The following is an 18806-nucleotide window of genomic DNA, read 5'->3' as shown; positions in this document are numbered from 1 at the left end:
CTAACAATAGTACTCCGGGATGAGAGTACTAGGAGTAGTAGCTTTGCAAGGTAGATGCCATTCAATCAGCCTCACTTTGAAATTTAGTGCTTCTTCGAATCCATAGCAATGGGTTTAGTGTATTTTGGTGTCCTGACTCTATCCACTCAACGATATACTGCCCGAGCAGTATCTGGAAGGTCATATGGAAACTCTATTTGGCAGGGTATTCTACAAGTTCCGCGCTGGTACTAGCTTGTTCTCGTCAGGAGGCCTCGGGTATAGGCTGACGGGCTCCTCATCTGTTCCCGGGAAACGTGTTGCCCTCTCAATCACCCTAGACAAGACTACCACGTACCAAGGCATGGTAGTATTGCTAAAGTGATTGGACCCACTAGAGTAACCATGAAAGTAGAGTAATTTTTAAGTTTAGTTAACCACGAGGCCAGAGCAGTAGAACCATCGTGGAAGCTGGACGCTTCACGATCGTATGTACCGGTAGGAACGGGTTATCGAAGACTCAAAACACCATCTTTCGAACAGCGAGTAGCGATGGCAATGCCATCTCGAGAGAGAGTCAAATACTATCACTATGAGCTTTTTTTTTCTAATTCCACACAGTTCCGCATATTAGCTAGTTCTAGAGTCGGGGTCAAGAGCAGCATATTGGCGTGTAAGCCCTCCAGCCAGGGACTCGATGTTGCGGGCAGTCAAGACAGACAAAGACCGAACAGATGATGGATGCCTACATGCTTGCACGCAATAGTGTTACCCAAAAGTAGGCAATTGTGCAGTCATCACACGAACATGAACATGAGATGTCGTTATGGACTCAGTTCCAGGGGTTGGCGCTAGTGAAGATTACCGAAAGAGGAAGCTCACGATGCTCTTGGCACGGAGTCGGGTGTCGGAAATGTTCCTGAAGTCAATGAGAGAGGGGACGAGCTTGCCAATGCCAAGGCTCTTTATGCCCCATTGTCAAGGTCCTGTATTTGTTCGCAAAGAATGATTCCTCCAATCGCATCATGTTGGAGCTTGAAAGTGAGGAGAGTGGCTTTGGCGTAGCCATTCATCATGAACTAGTGTTTGATCAAAGTGAATAGTCCTGGAGATTCGGCTCACATTCGGGAGAAAGCACGGATAGCGTCGGCGGTTTTTGGAGACGTGAGAACTGGAAGAGCAAAGCCACAAAAAGTCAAATTAAATGAAAGCACGTCTTTGAGGTTCTTGAGTCTGAGTGGTTGATTCATCCAGTTGTACCAGAAAGTCGATGACACCTTGACACCAGCCCCACTGTTGTTCTACTAAGAGGCAGACAACTTTTCCATAATACGCCAGTAATACTCCCAAATTACGCCAACACTAGAGTATTTACAGGTAGTAATATACCTCTATCAACATCTTAGTAATTGTACTGATTACCTGCCCTGTCTCGCAATTCTATTATGCCCTCTTACACACCCGTGTACCAATGAACGGGGCAGAAGGAATAGCAAGTTGCACGGCTCTCTTCAGCTAGCCCGTGCTAGGTCTAGCACCAGCAGCGGAAGCATTAGGAGCGTGACCACACTCCACAAAGCGATTGACAGGTACCTGATGGCGCTGTGCCGTGCCTTTATTGGAGTGCTAGCCCCTGCACTAGCCTTAGTACAGCGCACCTCTACGACGCAGTTGGAGCAGCTTTTGTTGGGTGAGACACCGCCAAGGAGGGTTGAAGAAGCGTGACTAAGCATCTCTGACAGTCGCCACCCAATGAGATTCAGCCATCCACGTGCGTTGTCTCCGTCCTGTTCCGTACCTGTGCCCACTCCTATCGCTCAATCGTGACGACAACACCAGCTGCCCAATATCTCTACCAACTCTTGGTCATCGTCTCGTCTTAACGCATTCGAGCTCATCTTACAGTAGCAGTGGTATCCCTGCACTCTTATTCAACCCTCCACTTACAGCAATTATCCGCCTGGGGCCGCCCACCCTTGACGCTGCAGAGCTCTGCAGACAGCCTCCAGTGAGAGGTGACGCCTCGCCAGGGGACGCATCATCCAGTGGTCTGCTCGGCCTGACCCAACACCACCACCTGGGCTCACCATGCCTAATTTCATGCCCGATTTCCGGGTAGCAATAAGCTTCAAGAAACCGTTGTCGTCCCGCACCGCCGCCGATGGCACGACACTAGACAATGATGCCCCGGAGGCATCCGAGACGTCTCCCCTACTCTCGTCGGAAGCCGAACACAGACCTGCGACTGCAACTGAGTCTTCGCCGTTGCTTTCCGATGGTGATCATCAAGAGAGCGAAGAGGATGAAAGTGATAGCCTAAATAGGTCTGCGTCAAAGTCAGAAAGCCGTTGGCGATGGCCCTCCATTATTGCCATACTAATCCTGGCCGCCCTTACTGTGGTGGTCATGGTCCTTGGCTTCCTTGTCCCTCCAGCCGTCAAGTCGTACGCTGAGAATGCTGCCGTCCTCGAGCCAACGGGCTTGTCTCTCGAATCCCTCACTCCAGATGGAGTTCGCGCCCGAATCCAAGCCAGTTTCAAGTTAGATGGCTCACGAGTCAAAGACGATACCGCAAGGCGCCTCGGCAGGCTGGCTACCAGCATTGTCAGGACGCTCGATACCGAAGAGACAAAGGTTCGCGTGCATCTGCCAACCTACGACAACCTCCTCTTGGGATCTGCCGTTGTACCTCCATTGAGCATCAATCTGGTTGATGGGCAGACTACCGTGCTGGATTTTGTTGCTGATCTCAGCCCTGGAGACGCCGAAAGCTTGCGCCGGATTGCCAATGATTGGTTGGATGGCAAGCTCGAGCAAGTCAAAGTGACCGGTTCGGCAGCACTGAGCCTCAAAACTGGCATTCTGCCTCTTGGGACTCACGATATAGTCGAGTCGATGGTCTTTGAAGGTCAATCTCTCTACCGCTCCTTTGCCTTACTGTACTTTGGAGAAAAAACAATATCATGAAAAGTCATTGGCGTATATGTTATTTGATGCACTGTTTGCTAATTCCATTATAGCTAAGCAAATTCCTTCTATTCCCGAATACAAGATTGACCGCCTCAACATCCATGATGTTCCTACTGGTGATGGTGGACGGATGGCCGTTGGTGCGAATGCTTCAATCGTCGCATACAACGACTACCCAATTGGCCTCACTGTTCCGCAACTTGCATTTGATCTCCTCGTCCCCAACTGTGACTCGTCTGAGCCCCATATTATGGTGGCTACCGCTATTACTGAGCCAATTGATGTGGAGCCGCATGCTAATGTTACCGTTGATGCCATTGGTCTCATCAATGACATTCCTGATACTCTTACTCGAGCCTGTCCTCTGACCAACATGTCGCCGCTGGATAACTTTTTCAAGCGCTACATGCACGGTGAAGACGCTCAGATTTTCGTCCGAGGGCAGGATTCAGACAAGTCTGATATTCCAGAGTGGATTCGAGCCTTCCTCAGCAGTGTTACTGTCCCAATTAGCTTTCCGGGGCAATCATTTAATGATGCCATTCGAAACCTCTCGCTCACAGATGTCGACTTCAAGCTTCCCAGTCCATTTGCTGATCCCAACGATCCGGATTCGAAAGCTCGCGTGTCCGGAACGGTTGATATTCTTGCCGAGCTTCCTTCTGAGTTGAACGTGGATATTGGCGTCAACAATCTCCGAGCCAGTGGCGACCTTTTCTACAAAGGCGAGAAATTTGGTGAACTGAACGTGGAACAATGGCAAAAGGCCAACTCGAGCAAGACCATCGACCCCGAGGATGAGAAATCGCTGCTCCGAATCACCTCTAGAATCACCAATGTGCCCCTCGACATTACCGATGGCGACGTCTTCAGCGACGTCATGGGAGAGCTCCTGCTCGGCGGCAAGGACGTCATCCTTGATGTCGAGGCTCGTGTCGACATCAAGGTCTCAACTGTGCTTGGAGACCTTGTTCTCAGAGATGTACCCGCAAAGGGCAAGATTCCAGTAAAACGTCTGTCTTCGCCTTGGTGATTTTCTTGCGCGGCTCGCTTGTGTTGGTAGCATAACGTGGCTTTTTAAGTGGATGAAAGTACGATTATGGTTACCTCACAAGGCACCCAAGGACGGCTCTGCTAACAAACTGGAACAGAGCTTCCTGGTAAATCGCTTACGAAAATTGAACCACGCGTCTCCAATTTGGTCATTCTGAATACAACGAAGCATGCTGTTCACATGCAAGCGTCGGTCAACATAACGAACCCCACGCCTTATACAGCCTCTATTCCTTCTGCAAACGTCCACGTGTACCACGAGGGGCTGATAATCGGAGAAGTCATCGTCAATCATCTAGACGTACAGCTGGGCAATAACTCAAACTTGGTCGTCTTGGCCACCTGGGATCCAGTATCTCTAGGTGGAGAGAAGAGCCACAAGGCTGCTGCGCAACTCCTTTCCGACTATCTTTCGGGCAAGAACACGACACTTACATTCAAAACTCATAAAGGTAGCATCCCTGGGATGCCTATCATTGGTGATGCTCTCTCCAAGTTCAACATCTCACTGCCAACGCCCCGGATCAAGCTTCCCGGCGACAAGAGTGGCAAGCATCAAGGCAAAAACTTTGTGAGAGATGCCATCTTCCACATTTTCTCCTCCACCGCCTCTTTTAGTCTCGCATCCCCGTTAAAGCAAAACGTTATACACATTGAGAAGATAAACGCTACAGCATATTACAATCATACAGAACCTGTCGGGCACATCCTCTACGATGAGCCGTTCGACGCGCCTCCAGGGGTGACGGAGACTCCGCGACTCCCCGTCACCTGGTCGGCCGATAGTATCGGCTATGACAAACTGATTGACGCAATGGACGGCTCATTGAAGCTGGATGCCAAGGCAGAGGCAACATTAAGGATAGGGAATTGGATAGAGACCGTTCATTACGAAGGGCGAGGTATTGGAGCTAGGGTCAGGATATAGATTTCGTATTTTTGTTTCTTTCACTTTCATTTATGATATTTGATTTGGGAGCAGCGTTTGGGAATTTTGGTTCAAAGAATGATATATATCTCCTTTAGCATACAGGTCTGACATTTGAGCAATCTATTACTTTTCTTAGTATATGCATGACATAGCAGTCCCGCCAACACATTCCGTCAGCTTACAAGAGGTGGCTAGTGTTTTACGCCCACCAATCTATAACCTTATTATTATGTCTAAAAGGAATAGTGATTATTTGAGATGGTCGCCATCAGACGTCTACCTTCTGTCGTCCTCGGCAAACTTGTTTCTCCAAAATGACCGGAAGTGGTTCTTGTTTCCCTCCGTCGAAATCTCCGCCACCTCCTCGTCCGTTAGCTTAAACTTGGGCAACCTCTCGAGATATCCAGTCAACCGCGACTCCTTGGAGCTAGTTGTAAGTGTGACAATTCCCTGATCGAGAACCCATCGGAGGCCGACGTCAGAGTCTGTAACGCCGTACTTCTCCGCTAGCTTGTTGTACACGGGCACCACTGGGCCGCCCTTGACGGTGGTGATTGGCACCAAGGGGCCGTATGAGGCAATGGCGATGTTGTGCTTCTTGTGGAACGCAACTAGATCGCCGTGCTGGAGGTAAGGGTGGTACTCGATCTGGTTGATTGCGGGCACCACCTTGGCCGTCTTGAGGAGAGCCTCCAGATGCTCTTGGAGGAAGTTGGAGACGCCAATGGACTTTGCCCGGCCGGAAGCCTTGATAGCTTCTAGGTCAGCCCATTTTTCCTGCAAGTCCTCGTCGGTGTCGGCAAAGTAAGGGCCGTGGATCAGATACAGATCGACGTAGTCCAGGCCGAGCTTCTTCAGTGAGAGGGCGAAGGCCTTTTCTGTGTCCTTCTTCTCGAGGGCACTGATCTTGGTTGTGACGAAGAGCTTCTCTCGGGGAACGCCTGAAGCCTTGATGGCAGCGCCGAGCTCCTCTTCATTTCCATATACTAAAGTTAAAGGCTGTGATTAGAAACATTATGCTGACTCGAATAACATTCACATCCTCGGCATACCTTCGGCACCATCAAGGTGGAGGTAGCCGATGTTGATGGCTTTTCTGGTGAGCTCGATGAGTTCGGCGTCTAAAGGTCCTCCATTGCGCTTGAATCGGGCAGTTCCAAGGCCATATCCGAGCTGGAAACCCGGTCAGTATCGGCTCAACTTAACACCGAGCGAAGTTCAGAAACGATATGAGTGAGGGAGGGGTCATACCTGCGGAATCTCATTGCCGTCATTGAGCTTGAGAGTTGGTGGGAACGACATCTTGGCGGCTGTAGAGTTGAAGAGTCTATGACTGAGACACACAGTTTGTTGTCGAGATTTGAATGAACAAAGAGAGGGGGTTGAACGGGCGTTGATACGAGACCATGAGCAGCTGGCCCTACTTATAAGTGGAGGTGCAAGGCTCAAGACGCTTTGGCGCATGGCGTGCAATTACCCCACTGATGATGATAAATGCAGTTTGCGGCTACTTGATGGGAATAAGGGAATGAATTATTTAGTGGTGGTTTGAATGATGGTGCTAGCTAGCTGAGGCTGTACGAAGGAAATCGGGCGCGGGCGAGATTTGTTTGTCGCCTATTTCGCTTATGATGCGGCATGGATGCAGCTACAGGTTATGTGAACTATTGCTTGCTTTAGCGGGCTGCATCTCATCTTGTGAGACACGAGATGGTGTTTTGTTGGGGGTCACGTCAAGATTACAGTACATAGGCCAAATCATAATACACTTTATGCACATTAATAAGATAGACATCATAGATAGATACGATGAGGTGGAAGCTGAAGTGCGTCACGCCATATCATTAGCTTGATGCTATTGGGGTATTAGCCGGGATGAGGATGAAGCTGATCTAGGTGCTAGACATTTATCGCCGTGTCAGGCTTGCCTCATCCAGTCGTTTTTCTTACTCAATATAGATATACCTGCGTTATTGCCCTCTGCCTGAAGAATCAGCTGGGAATATCTTCTTATTAATGAAGTAATTGTTATTGGCACTTGCATCATCTTATACGGGGACCTTTTGCCTCCCGCAGCGGTTAAGTCGGAGGTCCGATCCGCGGCATCATTATTCCGCTGTCATTGGATGGTGGGGCGAAATGCAGCCAGCTCGGTGATGTCACGGAGCAGCTCGCAACTGTTTCCGCGCATTATCCGATTGTAATCGCCTTAAGCCGGCCAAGTCACGGAACACTCAATCATCGCCCATGCTGCAAAGACAACTCCATGCGAGCCGTTTCATAAGAGGGAACCTGTCGCTGAGGATCCTCGGCGCTCCATCAGCTCGATATATCATCCGGCATAGCGGAAGCACGCGAACCATGGCCTCTTCAGGAAAGCCGTTTGAGGGCGTTTCGCTGGACGATTTGCCCAAATCATGGAACTTTACAGCCTCATTACCTCCGGATCAAGCGTTCCCAACTCCGGCAGACTCGCATAAAACTCCCCGAGACAAGATCTTACCTCGGCAAGTGCGCGATGCTCTCTTTACTTGGGTACGGCCGAGCCAACAGGAAGACCCCGAACTGCTGGCTGTAAGCCCAGCTGCACTGCGGGACATTGGAATTAAAGAGGGCGAGGAGAAAACCGAAGACTTTCGACAGCTGGTAGCTGGTAACAAGCTGTACGGCTGGGATGAGACAAAGCTGGAAGGCGGGTACCCTTGGGCGCAATGCTACGGTGGCTTTCAGTTTGGCCAGTGGGCAGGACAACTCGGAGACGGAAGAGCCATTTCGCTGTTCGAGGTAACGAATCCGACGTCTAATGTGCGATATGAGCTACAGCTCAAAGGAGCCGGCCTAACCCCATACTCTCGATTTGCAGACGGAAAAGCCGTGCTTAGATCCAGTCTCCGAGAATTTGTTGTTTCCGAAGCACTCAATGCACTCAAGATACCCACAACCAGAGCGCTGTCTCTTACCCTGCTTCCCCATTCCAAAGTTATGCGAGAGACAACCGAGCCTGGAGCTATAGTGCTCCGATTCGCCCAATCATGGCTGCGGTTAGGAACTTTTGATATCATGCGGGCAAGAGGAGATCGCGCTCTCATAAGGAAGCTTGCAACATATATCGCGGAAGATGTTTTTGGCGGATGGGAAACGCTTCCTGGACGACTAGAGACACCCGAGGACCCTAAGAAATCACCACCTCCTAAGCGCGGGATACCGGCTTCTGAGGTTGAAGGGCCCAGTAATGCAGCTGAGAATAGATTTCAGCGGCTGTATCGAGAAATTGTGAGGCGAAATGCAGTGACGGTTGCCCACTGGCAAGCGTATGGATTCATGAACGGTGTATTGGTATGTACCGCTTTGCGAAATGTCTTTTGGAAAAGTCGGCTGCTAACATGTACGGTAGAACACCGATAACACATCAGTATATGGCCTGTCGATGGATTATGGGCCTTTTGCTTTTATGGATAATTTCGATCCGTCATATACTCCAAACCATGATGACCATATGCTGCGATATAACTACAAGAATCAACCTACTATTATATGGTGGAACCTCGTGAGGCTCGGCGAAGCTCTTGGTGAGCTTGTGGGCATTGGAGCCCAAGTTGATGACGAGACTTTTGTCAACAAAGGCATCAGAGAAGAACAGGAGAAAGAACTGGTTGAGAGGGCGGAAAATCTTATCACTCAAGCTGGAGAGGAATACAAGACTGTCTTCCTGAATGAGTACAAGCGACTAATGACAGCGAGAATTGGCCTGCGCAACTTCAAAGAGACAGATTTCGACGAGCTCTTCAGCGAAGGGCTTGATACTATGGAAGCTTTAGAATTGGATTTCAACCACTTCTTCCGTCGTTTGGGCACCATTAAACTGGCGGATATCGCAGATCCAGCGGGTAGAAAAGAAAAGGCGGCCATTTTCTTTCACAAAGAAGGGCCGCCCCAGGCAGTGAGTGCAGACGATGCAAAGGAGAGAATTGCCAAATGGCTTGAAAAATGGCGAGTGCGTGTCTTGGAGGACTGGGGAAGCGAATCTTCCGATGCCCTGTCTGAAGATCAAGATGCGGAACGAAGACAGGCCATGAAGCAGGTGAACCCAAACTTCGTCCCTAGAGGCTGGATCTTGGACGAGGTGATACGGCGTGTTGAGAAAGAGGGCGAGAGACAAGTCTTGGATCGCATCATGCACATGGCTCTACACCCGTTTGAGGACTCGTGGGACGGAATTGCAATTGACGGTGTTGAGTACAAGGGCGACCCAGAGGAGGAACAAAGATGGGTTGGCGATGTGCCCAGGTTTGAGCGAGCGATGCAATGTAGCTGCAGTTCATAGATAGCAAGCTAAATACAGCCCAATTGCGCTCTCATGACTTCATTCTTCACATCGGCATTACAAAGTAGCCACGGCTGCGTTTTCTACGGCATCTTTTACTGGATGAAATGTTACGACCGGCGGTAAGAGGCAGCGTTCATCGAGATGAAAATTCTCTCCCATGCTTCCATAATCGGCGTAGAGTTTCTTCTAGAGCACAAGATAGAGGAGGACTCGACAGAAGCAAAGCAGAATGCGATGCCCAAGCTCACCTACAATAAAATGTGCCCGTGTACAATTAATGAAGCAAAAGAAGAAAAAGAAGAAAAAAAGTTCAGCCAAGGCTCAGCAAATTAAAGGTCCCCGGCAATGCGGGACATCAGTGCCTCAGGCAGCGGCAATGGGCAGCTGCAGCCAATGAGCGTGCTTCTAAATGGATCCGTAAGGGAAACCCACTAGCGCTGGAAATGGGCTTTCCAACCATCCAGACAGCAGATCCGTTTCGACGACGCCCATCCCACTCGAACTTGAGCCCTTTTTCACTCGCCGCAACGTCCATCACGTTCAATCCGTCAAGGCGACACGATGCTCCGACAGTCTCTGGCACGTTCGGCTTGGCGGACCGGCAGGCGGGCCGCCGCCGCCTCGCGGGCTTTCGCGACAACGCCCAGACGAGCAGCCGAGGTGGAGCTCACCATTGGTAAGCATTCTGATTCTTTTTCGCGGCGGGCAATTGGAGCTGGAGCGAGTTGCTAACGGCGGTGCAGATGGAAAGAAGGTCTCGATCGAAGGTATGGCTTTGCAATGGAGGGGTTGTTGTGTTGCGGGATAAGAAAGAGGGCATAGATGCTGACATGGATTGTTAGCCGGATCTGCTCTGATCCAGGCTTGCGAAAAGGCCGGAGCTACTGTTCCCAGGTCAGTTGTTAAACAGGAAAACAAAAAAACATGTAAAAGTTGCAAGAAAAGCTAATGTTAACATGTCTCAGATATTGCTACCACGAGTACGAAAGCTTTAACCCCTCCTCGCCCCTCTCACAACGATTCCGAATCCTAACCACACAATTAATAGAAAACTCATGATTGCCGGTAACTGCCGTATGTGCTTGGTTGAGGTTGAAAAGGCTCCCAAGCCTGTAGCCTCGTGCGCCTGGCCCGTGCAGCCCGGAATGGTCGTCAAGACCAATTCGCCTCTTACACACAAGGCCCGCGAGGGTGTTATGGAATTCCTGCTGGCCAACCACCCCCTCGACTGCCCCATCTGCGACCAGGGAGGCGAGTGTGATCTCCAGGATCAGTCTATGCGATATGGTGCCGACCGAGGACGATTCCACGAGATCGGAGGCAAGCGAGCTGTCGAGGACAAGAACATTGGACCCCTGATTAAGACCTCCATGAACCGATGCATTCACTGCACCCGATGTGTCCGATTTGCCAACGATATCGCTGGCGCCCCTGAAATGGGCTCAACTGGCCGTGGAAACGACCTGCAAATCGGCACCTACCTGGAGAAGAACCTGGACTCGGAAATGTCTGGAAACATCATCGACCTCTGCCCCGTTGGTGCCCTGACCTCCAAGCCCTATGCCTTCCGAGCTCGCCCCTGGGAACTGAAGCACACCGAGTCAATTGACGTTCTCGATGGCCTGGGTTCCAACATCCGCGTCGACTCTCGTGGCCTGGAAGTTATGCGTGTTCTTCCCCGACTCAACGACGACGTAAACGAAGAGTGGATCAACGACAAGACCCGTTTCGCCTGCGACGGCCTCAAGACCCAGCGACTTACCGTTCCATTGATCAAGAGAGAAGGAAAGTTCGAGACCGCTGACTGGGAAGAGGCTTTGACAGTGATTGCCAAGGCTTACCAGCAGACAAACCCTCAGGGCAACGAGTTCAAGGTCATTGCCGGTGCACTGACTGAAGTAGAGTCTCTTGTCGTTGCCAAGGACATGGCCAACAAGCTGGGATCTGAGAACCTTGCTCTCGACACCCCTACTGGCAGCCAACCCCTTGCTCACGGTGTTGACGTGCGATCAAACTACCTTTTTAACTCCAAGATCTGGGGTATTGAGGAGTCTGACTGCATTCTCATCGTCGGAAGCAACCCCCGACATGAGGCCGCCGTTTTGAACGCTCGCATCCGCAAGCAGTGGCTGCGGTCCGATCTCGAGATTGGTGTTGTTGGCGAGACCTGGGAGTCCACCTTCGAGTTTGAGCACCTGGGAGCTGACCACGCTGCATTGAAGAAGGCCCTCGCCGGTCCCTTTGGCAAGAAGCTCCAGGCCGCCAAGAAGCCCATGATCATTGTTGGATCCGGTGTCACCGACCACGTTGACGCCAAGGCTTTCTACGAGACCGTCGGCACCTTTGTTAACCAGAACGCTGCCAACTTCAGAACTGCTGAGTGGGACGGCTACAACGTGCTCCAGAGGGAAGCCTCAAGGGCTGGTGCCTTTGAGGTTGGCTTCGTCACCCCGTCCGCGGAGGTTGCCCAGACCAAGCCCAAGTTTGTCTGGCTCCTCGGCGCCGACGAGGTCAACGAGGCCGACATCCCCAAGGACGCCTTTGTCGTCTACCAGGGCCACCACGGTGACCGTGGCGCTCAGATTGCCGACATTGTCCTTCCTGGTGCCGCCTACACCGAGAAGGCCGGAACTTACATCAACACCGAGGGACGTGTGCAGATGACTCGTGCCGCCACTTCGCTGCCCGGTGCCGCTCGCACTGACTGGAAGATTCTCCGAGCTGCCTCTGAATTCCTTGGCGCACCTCTTCCCTACGACGATGTCGCCGCTGTGCGGGACCGCATGATCGAGATCAGCCCCGCCCTGGCTGCCTACGACGTTGTTGAGCCTGTTGCCCTGAAGGAGCTGAGCAAGGTTCAGCTCGTTGAGCAGAACAAGGGTGCCAAGGCCAGCAACCAGCCTCTCAAGAAGGTTATTGAGAACTTCTACTTCACAGATGTCATCTCCAGAAGGTATGTGCACTCCCCCCTGAGTATACACTTCCCTATATCATATGCTCTATGCTATGTCCTATATGACAACAAATTCATGCTAACCTCCTCATAGCTCACCGACAATGGCACGCTGCTCAGCGGCCAAGACCACTGGCGACCCCAGGACGAATTTCATGGCTCCTGGTATGGAGGAGGACAGGCCCATGGGCCAGGTTGCGTACGGTGCTTAAGATAGGTGAATGTATTAAAATAGAAGAATTTTCCCTTGCAGTTCCGGAGCGGTATGTCGATATGTACATATATAGGATGTTGGGGGGACTAGAAGTGTGTGGTAAATACGTTGACCAAAAAGTTGGCTTTTGTCTATTATCCCCCGTCCTTGTGCGTTGGTGTCGAGTATGAGGGGTGAAGATAAAGTACGACTATATGCGTTTGCGTAGGTCATGTCGTGTAACCCCAAAAGCATCCACATGGGTGGGACAATTTGTCCCTCTCTCCAAGTAGGTATACGAACGTAACGTTGCCGGCCCCCTTTTCTCCTTTTCCTCCTGGAACTCAATATCGTCTTTCCTCGAAGCCGCTCTCGCCCGGCTCAGGCTGTACAATGGGATCCCCGAAGCGAACTCTCTTCTTGGGCCTGTTCGCCGAAGGAGAGCGAAGGCTGGATCGGCGCACCGGCTTCTAGTCGACGTCCATCCGACCCTGCTGCTGCTTCTGTCTCAAGGCCGCGGCCTGCATCTGCACCTTGATGGCGTCGCTCATGCCACGAACATGATGGTCAAAAGAAGAGATTTCTTGCGTGGCAGCAGCAATGACCTTCATGACGTCCCGAGCGGCGATTTCCCGCGGCGAGTTGAGCGGCACATATGTTATAGGCACTCTGTCCATGTCAGGCAACGGGACGGTTTTGACGCTGTAGTCAGTGGCGGGATTGTCGCGCTCGCGCATCTTTGCGATTATGCTGTCCAAGTCGTCCTTTAGCGCGGGTTCATGCTGTTTCCGGACTTCTGCGACGGCGGTGAAGTAGTCAAAGGAACGGTCGCGGGCTTCTGCTTCACGGTTGATGCGGCGCATCTCGCGCTGGTAGTAGGCTTGGATGTTGTTCCGCACGGAGGCCTCATGGTTGGTGACGATATTGAGTGCTGCACGGTGATATTCGTATGATCCGGGGACGAACTGGGGAGGGGAGAGAAGATTGGTGGACTCTGTGATGGGGACGAAGATGGCGGCGGAGGTGTTTGTTAGAGGGGGGATGAAATCGAGATCGTCGGGGCTGTCGTCTTTGCCATGGCTGGTTGCACTGGCCATTTCAGTGCTGGTGTCGTCGTCGTCGATGCTGACGCTGTCTCTGCTGGTGCTGATGCTATCGCTTCTGGTGCTGGTGCTGATGCTGTTCTTCCTGGCGTTTTCCTTGTCGGTGCTGCTCTCTCTGGTGTTTTCCTCATCTCTGGTGTTTTTATCATTGTAACTATCATCACCACGATCCCCCTGTTTTCTGATTGTCTGCTCGCCTTTGCTGGTGGAATATTCGCGAAGCAGGTCTTCTAGCGGAGGCAGCTCCGATGCTGATTCCTGGCTGCCATATGCATTCTCAGCCATGGCACCAGACTCGATTTTATACCCGACCTCTTATTGTTTGCTTTATTCTTTCTTTTATTTTTTTTTCTGTTTGTCAAGCTCGCTTGGGTCGTGCAAGCAAGCGATGCGGGATTCGGATTACGTTATGCATGTCCGGTAAATTGACAAGGTCGCTTTGACTTGGCAAATGTTTGTTGGTCGTGTGAATCAAGGTCGAGTCGAGCTCTAGCCTGTCATTTGTTATTGCCGGGCATCGACATTCATTTGCACGGCAAGGTGCCGCAAAAAGCCCAACACGGAAATGGATAAAAAGAGTGCTGACAGAGTGCATATGTCAATGGCGGCTAAAACGGATAGTACATGAATCAGAACTCTTCTGCTTTTTATAATTTTACGAAGTGGATTTATCGTCCATATCATTGGCTGATATTCTTGTCCATATCATTAATGTCGCTGCGAATGAGTGTGCGGGACTTCTCGCTTGATATCTTGCCAGGATTGCTACGGTAGCAGAGAGTTAAGAGGAATTTTGGTAGATGTCAATACAAATTTGGGATATCTGAAGTAATTTGGAGAGCCTAAGGTGCTGAGAGACATCAAGTACACGAGGGATCCAAATTTCACAAAGGAGAGCTGTTAAAGGGCCATTATCAGTATTGTATATCGATCCAGGCCTCACTAAGTAGAATGTAACAGAATGGAAAAGAATGCACAAGACTTCGCACAGCTTCAAGACTGGTATTGATGGTTAGTAACTTCAATGTCAGATGAAGGAGATATTGCGCTTACCGTTCATGGTCTGCACAAACGACATGGACGTGAGAAATCTTGGAATATGGATGCTGTGGGCCGTTGGGTTAAGATGGAACACAGCGGCGAGGAAAACTCCTCGGCGAAGATATTCCATCCTATATCTTGTCAGCTTCTCCAATATGAAACCCGCGAAATGACTAGAGGGACGCACGACAATGAAGTATTTGTCGTGTGAGACGGTCTCCCCATATCAATAAAAACTGCATCGACTTTTCTTACTTGCTTCGCTGTATTCCCTCACTGGCTGCCTGCGTCTGCTCCTCGGGGAGCATCTAATATTCTCGCACTTGATCGCGCAACCTTTGCATCTCCTCTTGAATGAGCTCCTCAAAGAGCTTCTCTTCTTCTCGCGTCTGATCGCGCATCTGATCGCGCGTTTCCTGCGTCATCTCATGCGCCTCTCCAGTTACTCTCTCTGCGTAAATTATCTGAAGCTCTTCAAAGGCTTTCCGCGCCTCCTCTCGTAGTTCGTCGATCTCTTCACCGAATTTCTGATTATTTCCCTTGGCCATTTGGATGCCTTGTTCCAATGCTTTGTACTTTTGTTTGAGGGCCTGAAGCTCTCGCTGGAGCCAATCAAGGGCAGTCTCATTTTGCTTCTCGTGCTTCTCTTGCTCCTCATTCTCGTGCTTCTCGTGCGTGTCTTTCTCGTGCTGCTCCTTTTCCTGCTTCTCCTTTTCCTGCTCCTCTTTCTCTTGCATGTCTTTCTCTTGCTCCTCTTTCTCTTGCTCCTCTTTCTCTTGCTTCTCTTTCTCTTGCTTCTCTTTCTCTTGCTTCTCTTTTTCCTGCCTCTTTTTCTCTTGCTTCCCCCGGCGTTGCTTCGCCCAGGATCGATTGCTTCTCCCTCCCTTCTCCCTCTCTTGTTTGTCTATCCCCTCTTTCCCCTGCTTCCCATGTTTGACTGTTCCCCCCATTTTTACAACGAGAGGAGAGAATGGGCGAAACTCGGCAGCTGGAGAGCAAGACAGATAACCGGAAGTAGTTCAGAAGGAAGACGATGACGTGAACGGTTTGGAAAATGTGTATATAGAAAAGAAAGAAAAGGGGAGGAAAACAAAAGCGAAGATAGAGAAGGAAGAGTTTGAAGTTGAGAGGCAGATGGCATCAACACTATCAAGAGGTAGGTGCGTAGGCACCAGAACATCAAACTTTAACCTCTGATCCGAATCTGCCCTCTTTTGATCTTCTGTTGTGATATGTTTCCTTCTTTGGTCCTTCTCTGGGTGGATGTCACCGTCGTGCTTTACGATTTTGTCTAGGATGCCATTCTTAGTCATTCTGATTCAAGAGCCGTCCAAAGCTCAGCACAGAGTATCAAAAAGACTGCTGAGTCCCTCCTGCAGATGGCTGATTGGCAGATATCTGCTGATACATGTGAGTACGTTGAATACGACATTTCCTCCTGTTTAGGAGTCATAGCTACGGCAGCGGCGATCATATATATCAACGGCCTGGCGAAATTTCGGTCTCTTGTTGCGGAAGGATCTGTTGGAAGCGCAGGAGAGATGATATTGGCAAGATAACCTCGAGCTTGAGTGATGGTGATGGATAATGATGGTTTTGTTGGTGCCAAAGGCCACGCTTCTCCTATCACTGGACCTTCTAGGTAAAGTATGATCGGTGATTAAGTCCCGGCGAATTTTTACGTGCTTCGTTATTGAGTAAAGAGTACATGTGTGTTGCGCCCAAAACCCCAACTGGCTGAAAAGGTATCAATGACAATTCACTCATTCGTGGGGCCCAATTGATACAATTGAAACAGAGAGAAAAAACAATCGCCTCTTCACCAGTCTCACCTCTTCACCCGTTGGACACTATCCGCAAACTCATCTCGCCGAGCCTAGAAAATGGCGCCCTTGGTGGAACATGCATGGGAATGGAATCCTCCCACTTACTCTTTATTACCGTTAGTATGGAGCACTAATAAATACCACAGCAGAGTTGATCCATTATCTGATATGGACGCAAAACAGGGCCTTTTTTATGGCGCAGAAGCGTTGAAATGGCCAATGGCGCTAGCCCCAATGAGGGCTAGGTCCCAAAGCTTCCAGGCGCAAGAGCTCAACGCAAAAATCTAGCCCCAAGGGATTTTGAACGACTTGTCCGTCACCTCGACCATTGTGTTATCAACAACCCTCGGGCCCTCGCTTGTCCCTCCTTCACCCTTGGATACAGCGTCAATTGCGATCATCCCGTGAGCATCTCCTCGTGCCTCACGTCGCCCGCCCTTTTCCCGCCGCCCGCCTACTTGCCCGCTTGCCCCGGCATCTCTCTCACAGGTGAGAGACATTTTTCCAAGATGCTCAGCGCCGCTCTTCGGAGGCGTATCCTCGCGCCTACTCACCAGGCCCTGCGAACTGGCTTCACTGCGCACGTAGTCCGCTACTATGCGTCCTTCCCCAGCCACCAGGTGATCAAGATGCCCGCATTGTCGCCCACAATGCAGGCTGGCAACATTGGTGCCTGGCAGAAGAAGCCCGGCGATGCCATCGCCCCCGGTGAGGTTTTGGTTGAGCTTGAGACGGACAAGGCCCAGATGGACTTTGAATTCCAGGAGGAGGGTGTCATTGCCAAGATCCTCAAGGAGGCTGGCGAGAAGGACGTCGCTGTCGGCACCGTAAGTCGTTTTCTGCCTGTTTTGTTTCGTTCCGTCTCTTTCCGATGCTAAGCATATTCGCTCCATAGCCTATCGCTGTCCTGGTCGAGGAGGGCACCGACATCGCCGCTTTCGAAAAGTTCTCTCTGGAAGATGCCGGCGGCAGCGCCCCGGCCCCCGAGGCCAAGAAGGACTCTGAGCCTGCTCCTGAATCAACCCCCGCCTCTACCCCTCAGTCCACCTCTGCTCCTGAGCAGTACGCTTCCGAGGGCAGACTCCAGACCGCTCTCGACCGTGAACCCAATGCTGTCCCCGCTGCCGTCCGACTTGCCCGTACTTCGGGCATCAGCCTGGAGGGCGTCAAGGGCTCTGGCAAGGGAGGCAAGATCACCGAGGAGGACGTCAAGAAGCTGGTCGCCAGCCCCGCCGTTGCCGCTCCCGGCGCCACCTTTGAGGACACTCCCATCAGCGGAATGCGAAAGACCATCGCCAACCGACTGCTGGAGTCCACCCAGACCAACCCTCACTTCTACGTCAGCAGCTCCATCTCCGTGTCCAAACTGCTGAAGCTGAGACAGGCCCTGAACGCCTCCGGCGAGGGCAAGTACAAGCTGTCCGTCAACGACTTCCTCATCAAGGCCATTGGTATCGCTTCCAAGAAGGTCCCCGCCGCCAATGCCAGCTGGCGCGGTGATGTTATCCGTCAATTCTCCACTGTCGACGTCTCTGTCGCCGTCTCCACCCCCACTGGCCTCATCACCCCCATTGTTACCGGTGTCGAGGCCCGTGGCCTGGAGTCCATCTCCTCCAAGGTCAAGGAGCTCGCCAAGAAGGCGCGCGATGGCAAGCTCAAGCCCGAGGAGTACCAGGGCGGCACCATCTCCATCTCCAACATGGGCATGAACGATGCTGTCGAGCACTTCACTGCCGTCATCAACCCTCCCCAGGCCGCTATCCTGGCTGTTGGCACCACCCGAAAGGTCGCCGTGCCCGCCAAGGATGAGGATGGTGAGACCGTTGTTGAGTGGGATGACCAGATTACCGTTACTGGCAGCTTCGACCACAAGGTCGTTGACGGTGCCACTGGTGCCGATTGGATGCGTGAGCTCAAGAAGGTTCTCGAGAACCCCCTGGAACTCCTTCTGTAAACGGAAGAGATCCGGACAAGGGAACTTTCTACATGTATGAGCGAAAGATGGCGTCTGGGATGGGTTACAATTAGGGATGGCTGAGCAAGTGTCCCTTGTAGAGTAATTTGCATCTAACGAAACCAAAAAAAAGGCCTGGCTATTGTGGTTGCGCAGTTTATAGCTAGAAAAGAATAATTAATGGTGCTTGCTAGTCTTATATAGAAAATTAAAAATATTAAACTTAACAAAAAATACGCACAGCTTGATCTTGTATCACGATGATTGTATTGTATTGTATTGTATTGTCATTGAATGATTCCCAAAGAATATTCTTCTATAAATGGATATCCATGGATGAGTGTGCATAATGATTTAGGTAAGACTGCAGACGCTAGAGCCAACGCCTCCCAAGCGTCCGGGCTGTGGCGTCAGGGGTACGACCGGCATTTGATGCACGCTGGAGGGGAACAAACTCGTGGGCGCAGCCCCATGAT

General features: G+C 51.2%; 8 protein-coding genes across 8 annotated transcripts; 4 read left to right on the top strand and 4 right to left on the bottom strand.

Moving 5' to 3' along the window:
- Positions 1–1794: 1794 nt before the first annotated feature.
- On the top strand, positions 1795–5125 carry V8C40DRAFT_234808 (uncharacterized protein). The gene is made up of 3 exons (XM_083213716.1): positions 1795–2887; positions 3000–3962; positions 4101–5125. The coding sequence occupies exons 1-3, from the start codon at positions 2068–2070 to the stop codon at positions 4928–4930; spliced, it is 2613 nt and encodes an 870-aa protein (XP_083076736.1). The 5' UTR covers positions 1795–2067; the 3' UTR covers positions 4931–5125.
- An 84-nt stretch (positions 5126–5209) lies between these two features.
- V8C40DRAFT_262273 (NADP-dependent oxidoreductase domain-containing protein) lies at positions 5210–6235 on the bottom strand (the record flags this gene model as incomplete). Its single annotated transcript, XM_083219349.1, has 3 exons — positions 5210–5919; positions 5986–6106; positions 6185–6235. The coding sequence occupies 3 exons, from the start codon at positions 6233–6235 to the stop codon at positions 5210–5212; spliced, it is 882 nt and encodes a 293-aa protein (XP_083076735.1).
- Positions 6236–7294: 1059 nt separating this feature from the next.
- V8C40DRAFT_262272 (uncharacterized protein) lies at positions 7295–9257 on the top strand (the record flags this gene model as incomplete). The annotated part of the gene is made up of 2 exons (XM_083219348.1): positions 7295–8269; positions 8328–9257. 2 exons carry the CDS (start codon positions 7295–7297, stop codon positions 9255–9257), a joined length of 1905 nt encoding a protein of 634 aa, XP_083076734.1.
- A 420-nt stretch (positions 9258–9677) lies between these two features.
- Positions 9678–12558, top strand: V8C40DRAFT_234801 (NADH-quinone oxidoreductase subunit G family protein). The gene is made up of 6 exons (XM_083213715.1): positions 9678–9936; positions 10004–10027; positions 10103–10154; positions 10226–10240; positions 10309–12213; positions 12308–12558. Exons 1-6 carry the CDS (start codon positions 9822–9824, stop codon positions 12423–12425), a joined length of 2229 nt encoding a protein of 742 aa, XP_083076733.1. The 5' UTR covers positions 9678–9821; the 3' UTR covers positions 12426–12558.
- V8C40DRAFT_234797 (uncharacterized protein) lies at positions 12411–13922 on the bottom strand. The gene has a single exon (XM_083213714.1). The coding sequence runs from the start codon at positions 13792–13794 to the stop codon at positions 12877–12879; it is 918 nt and encodes a 305-aa protein (XP_083076732.1). The 5' UTR covers positions 13795–13922; the 3' UTR covers positions 12411–12876.
- V8C40DRAFT_234796 (uncharacterized protein) lies at positions 13793–14281 on the bottom strand. The gene has a single exon (XM_083213713.1). It carries the CDS (start codon positions 14102–14104, stop codon positions 13868–13870), a length of 237 nt encoding a protein of 78 aa, XP_083076731.1. The 5' UTR covers positions 14105–14281; the 3' UTR covers positions 13793–13867.
- Positions 14282–14403: 122 nt separating this feature from the next.
- Positions 14404–15311, bottom strand: V8C40DRAFT_234795 (uncharacterized protein). The gene is made up of 3 exons (XM_083213712.1): positions 14806–15311; positions 14563–14681; positions 14404–14508 (listed from the first exon to the last, which is right to left on the bottom strand). Exon 1 carries the CDS (start codon positions 15285–15287, stop codon positions 14859–14861), a length of 429 nt encoding a protein of 142 aa, XP_083076730.1. The 5' UTR covers positions 15288–15311; the 3' UTR covers positions 14404–14508; positions 14563–14681; positions 14806–14858.
- Positions 15312–16441: 1130 nt separating this feature from the next.
- On the top strand, positions 16442–18564 carry V8C40DRAFT_234789 (dihydrolipoyllysine-residue acetyltransferase). Its single transcript, XM_083213711.1, has 3 exons — positions 16442–16464; positions 16525–17203; positions 17272–18564. The coding sequence occupies exons 2-3, from the start codon at positions 16886–16888 to the stop codon at positions 18328–18330; spliced, it is 1377 nt and encodes a 458-aa protein (XP_083076729.1). The 5' UTR covers positions 16442–16464; positions 16525–16885; the 3' UTR covers positions 18331–18564.
- Positions 18565–18806: the final 242 nt, after the last annotated feature.

This window comes from Trichoderma camerunense, assembly GCF_050948025.1.
Source record: "Trichoderma camerunense strain CBS 138272 chromosome Unknown V8C40scaffold_3, whole genome shotgun sequence".
Lineage (NCBI taxonomy): Eukaryota > Fungi > Ascomycota > Sordariomycetes > Hypocreales > Hypocreaceae > Trichoderma > Trichoderma camerunense.
Note: the sequence above shows the minus strand (reverse complement) of the source record. Positions and strands in the feature narration are given on the sequence as shown.

What these genes read in the sequence shown, in the direction of transcription:
- V8C40DRAFT_234808 (XM_083213716.1), top strand. Translation starts at nt 2,068, where the DNA reads ATGCCTAATTTCATGCCCGATTTCCGGGTAGCAATAAGCTTCAAGAAA. An exon ending in CGAGTCGATGGTCTTTGAAG is followed by an intron (nt 2,888 to 2,999) that starts GTCAATCTCTCT and finishes ATTCCATTATAG; the next exon opens with CTAAGCAAATTCCTTCTATT. An exon ending in GGGCAAGATTCCAGTAAAAC is followed by an intron (nt 3,963 to 4,100) that starts GTCTGTCTTCGC and finishes AAACTGGAACAG; the next exon opens with AGCTTCCTGGTAAATCGCTT.
- V8C40DRAFT_234801 (XM_083213715.1), top strand. Translation starts at nt 9,822, where the DNA reads ATGCTCCGACAGTCTCTGGCACGTTCGGCTTGGCGGACCGGCAGGCGG. An exon ending in CGAGGTGGAGCTCACCATTG is followed by an intron (nt 9,937 to 10,003) that starts GTAAGCATTCTG and finishes ACGGCGGTGCAG; the next exon opens with ATGGAAAGAAGGTCTCGATC. An exon ending in AAAGAAGGTCTCGATCGAAG is followed by an intron (nt 10,028 to 10,102) that starts GTATGGCTTTGC and finishes ATGGATTGTTAG; the next exon opens with CCGGATCTGCTCTGATCCAG.
- V8C40DRAFT_234797 (XM_083213714.1), bottom strand. Translation starts at nt 13,794, where the DNA reads ATGGCTGAGAATGCATATGGCAGCCAGGAATCAGCATCGGAGCTGCCT.
- V8C40DRAFT_234796 (XM_083213713.1), bottom strand. Translation starts at nt 14,104, where the DNA reads ATGCACTCTGTCAGCACTCTTTTTATCCATTTCCGTGTTGGGCTTTTT.
- V8C40DRAFT_234795 (XM_083213712.1), bottom strand. Translation starts at nt 15,287, where the DNA reads ATGCAAGAGAAAGAGGAGCAGGAAAAGGAGAAGCAGGAAAAGGAGCAG.
- V8C40DRAFT_234789 (XM_083213711.1), top strand. Translation starts at nt 16,886, where the DNA reads ATGCTCAGCGCCGCTCTTCGGAGGCGTATCCTCGCGCCTACTCACCAG. An exon ending in AGGACGTCGCTGTCGGCACC is followed by an intron (nt 17,204 to 17,271) that starts GTAAGTCGTTTT and finishes TTCGCTCCATAG; the next exon opens with CCTATCGCTGTCCTGGTCGA.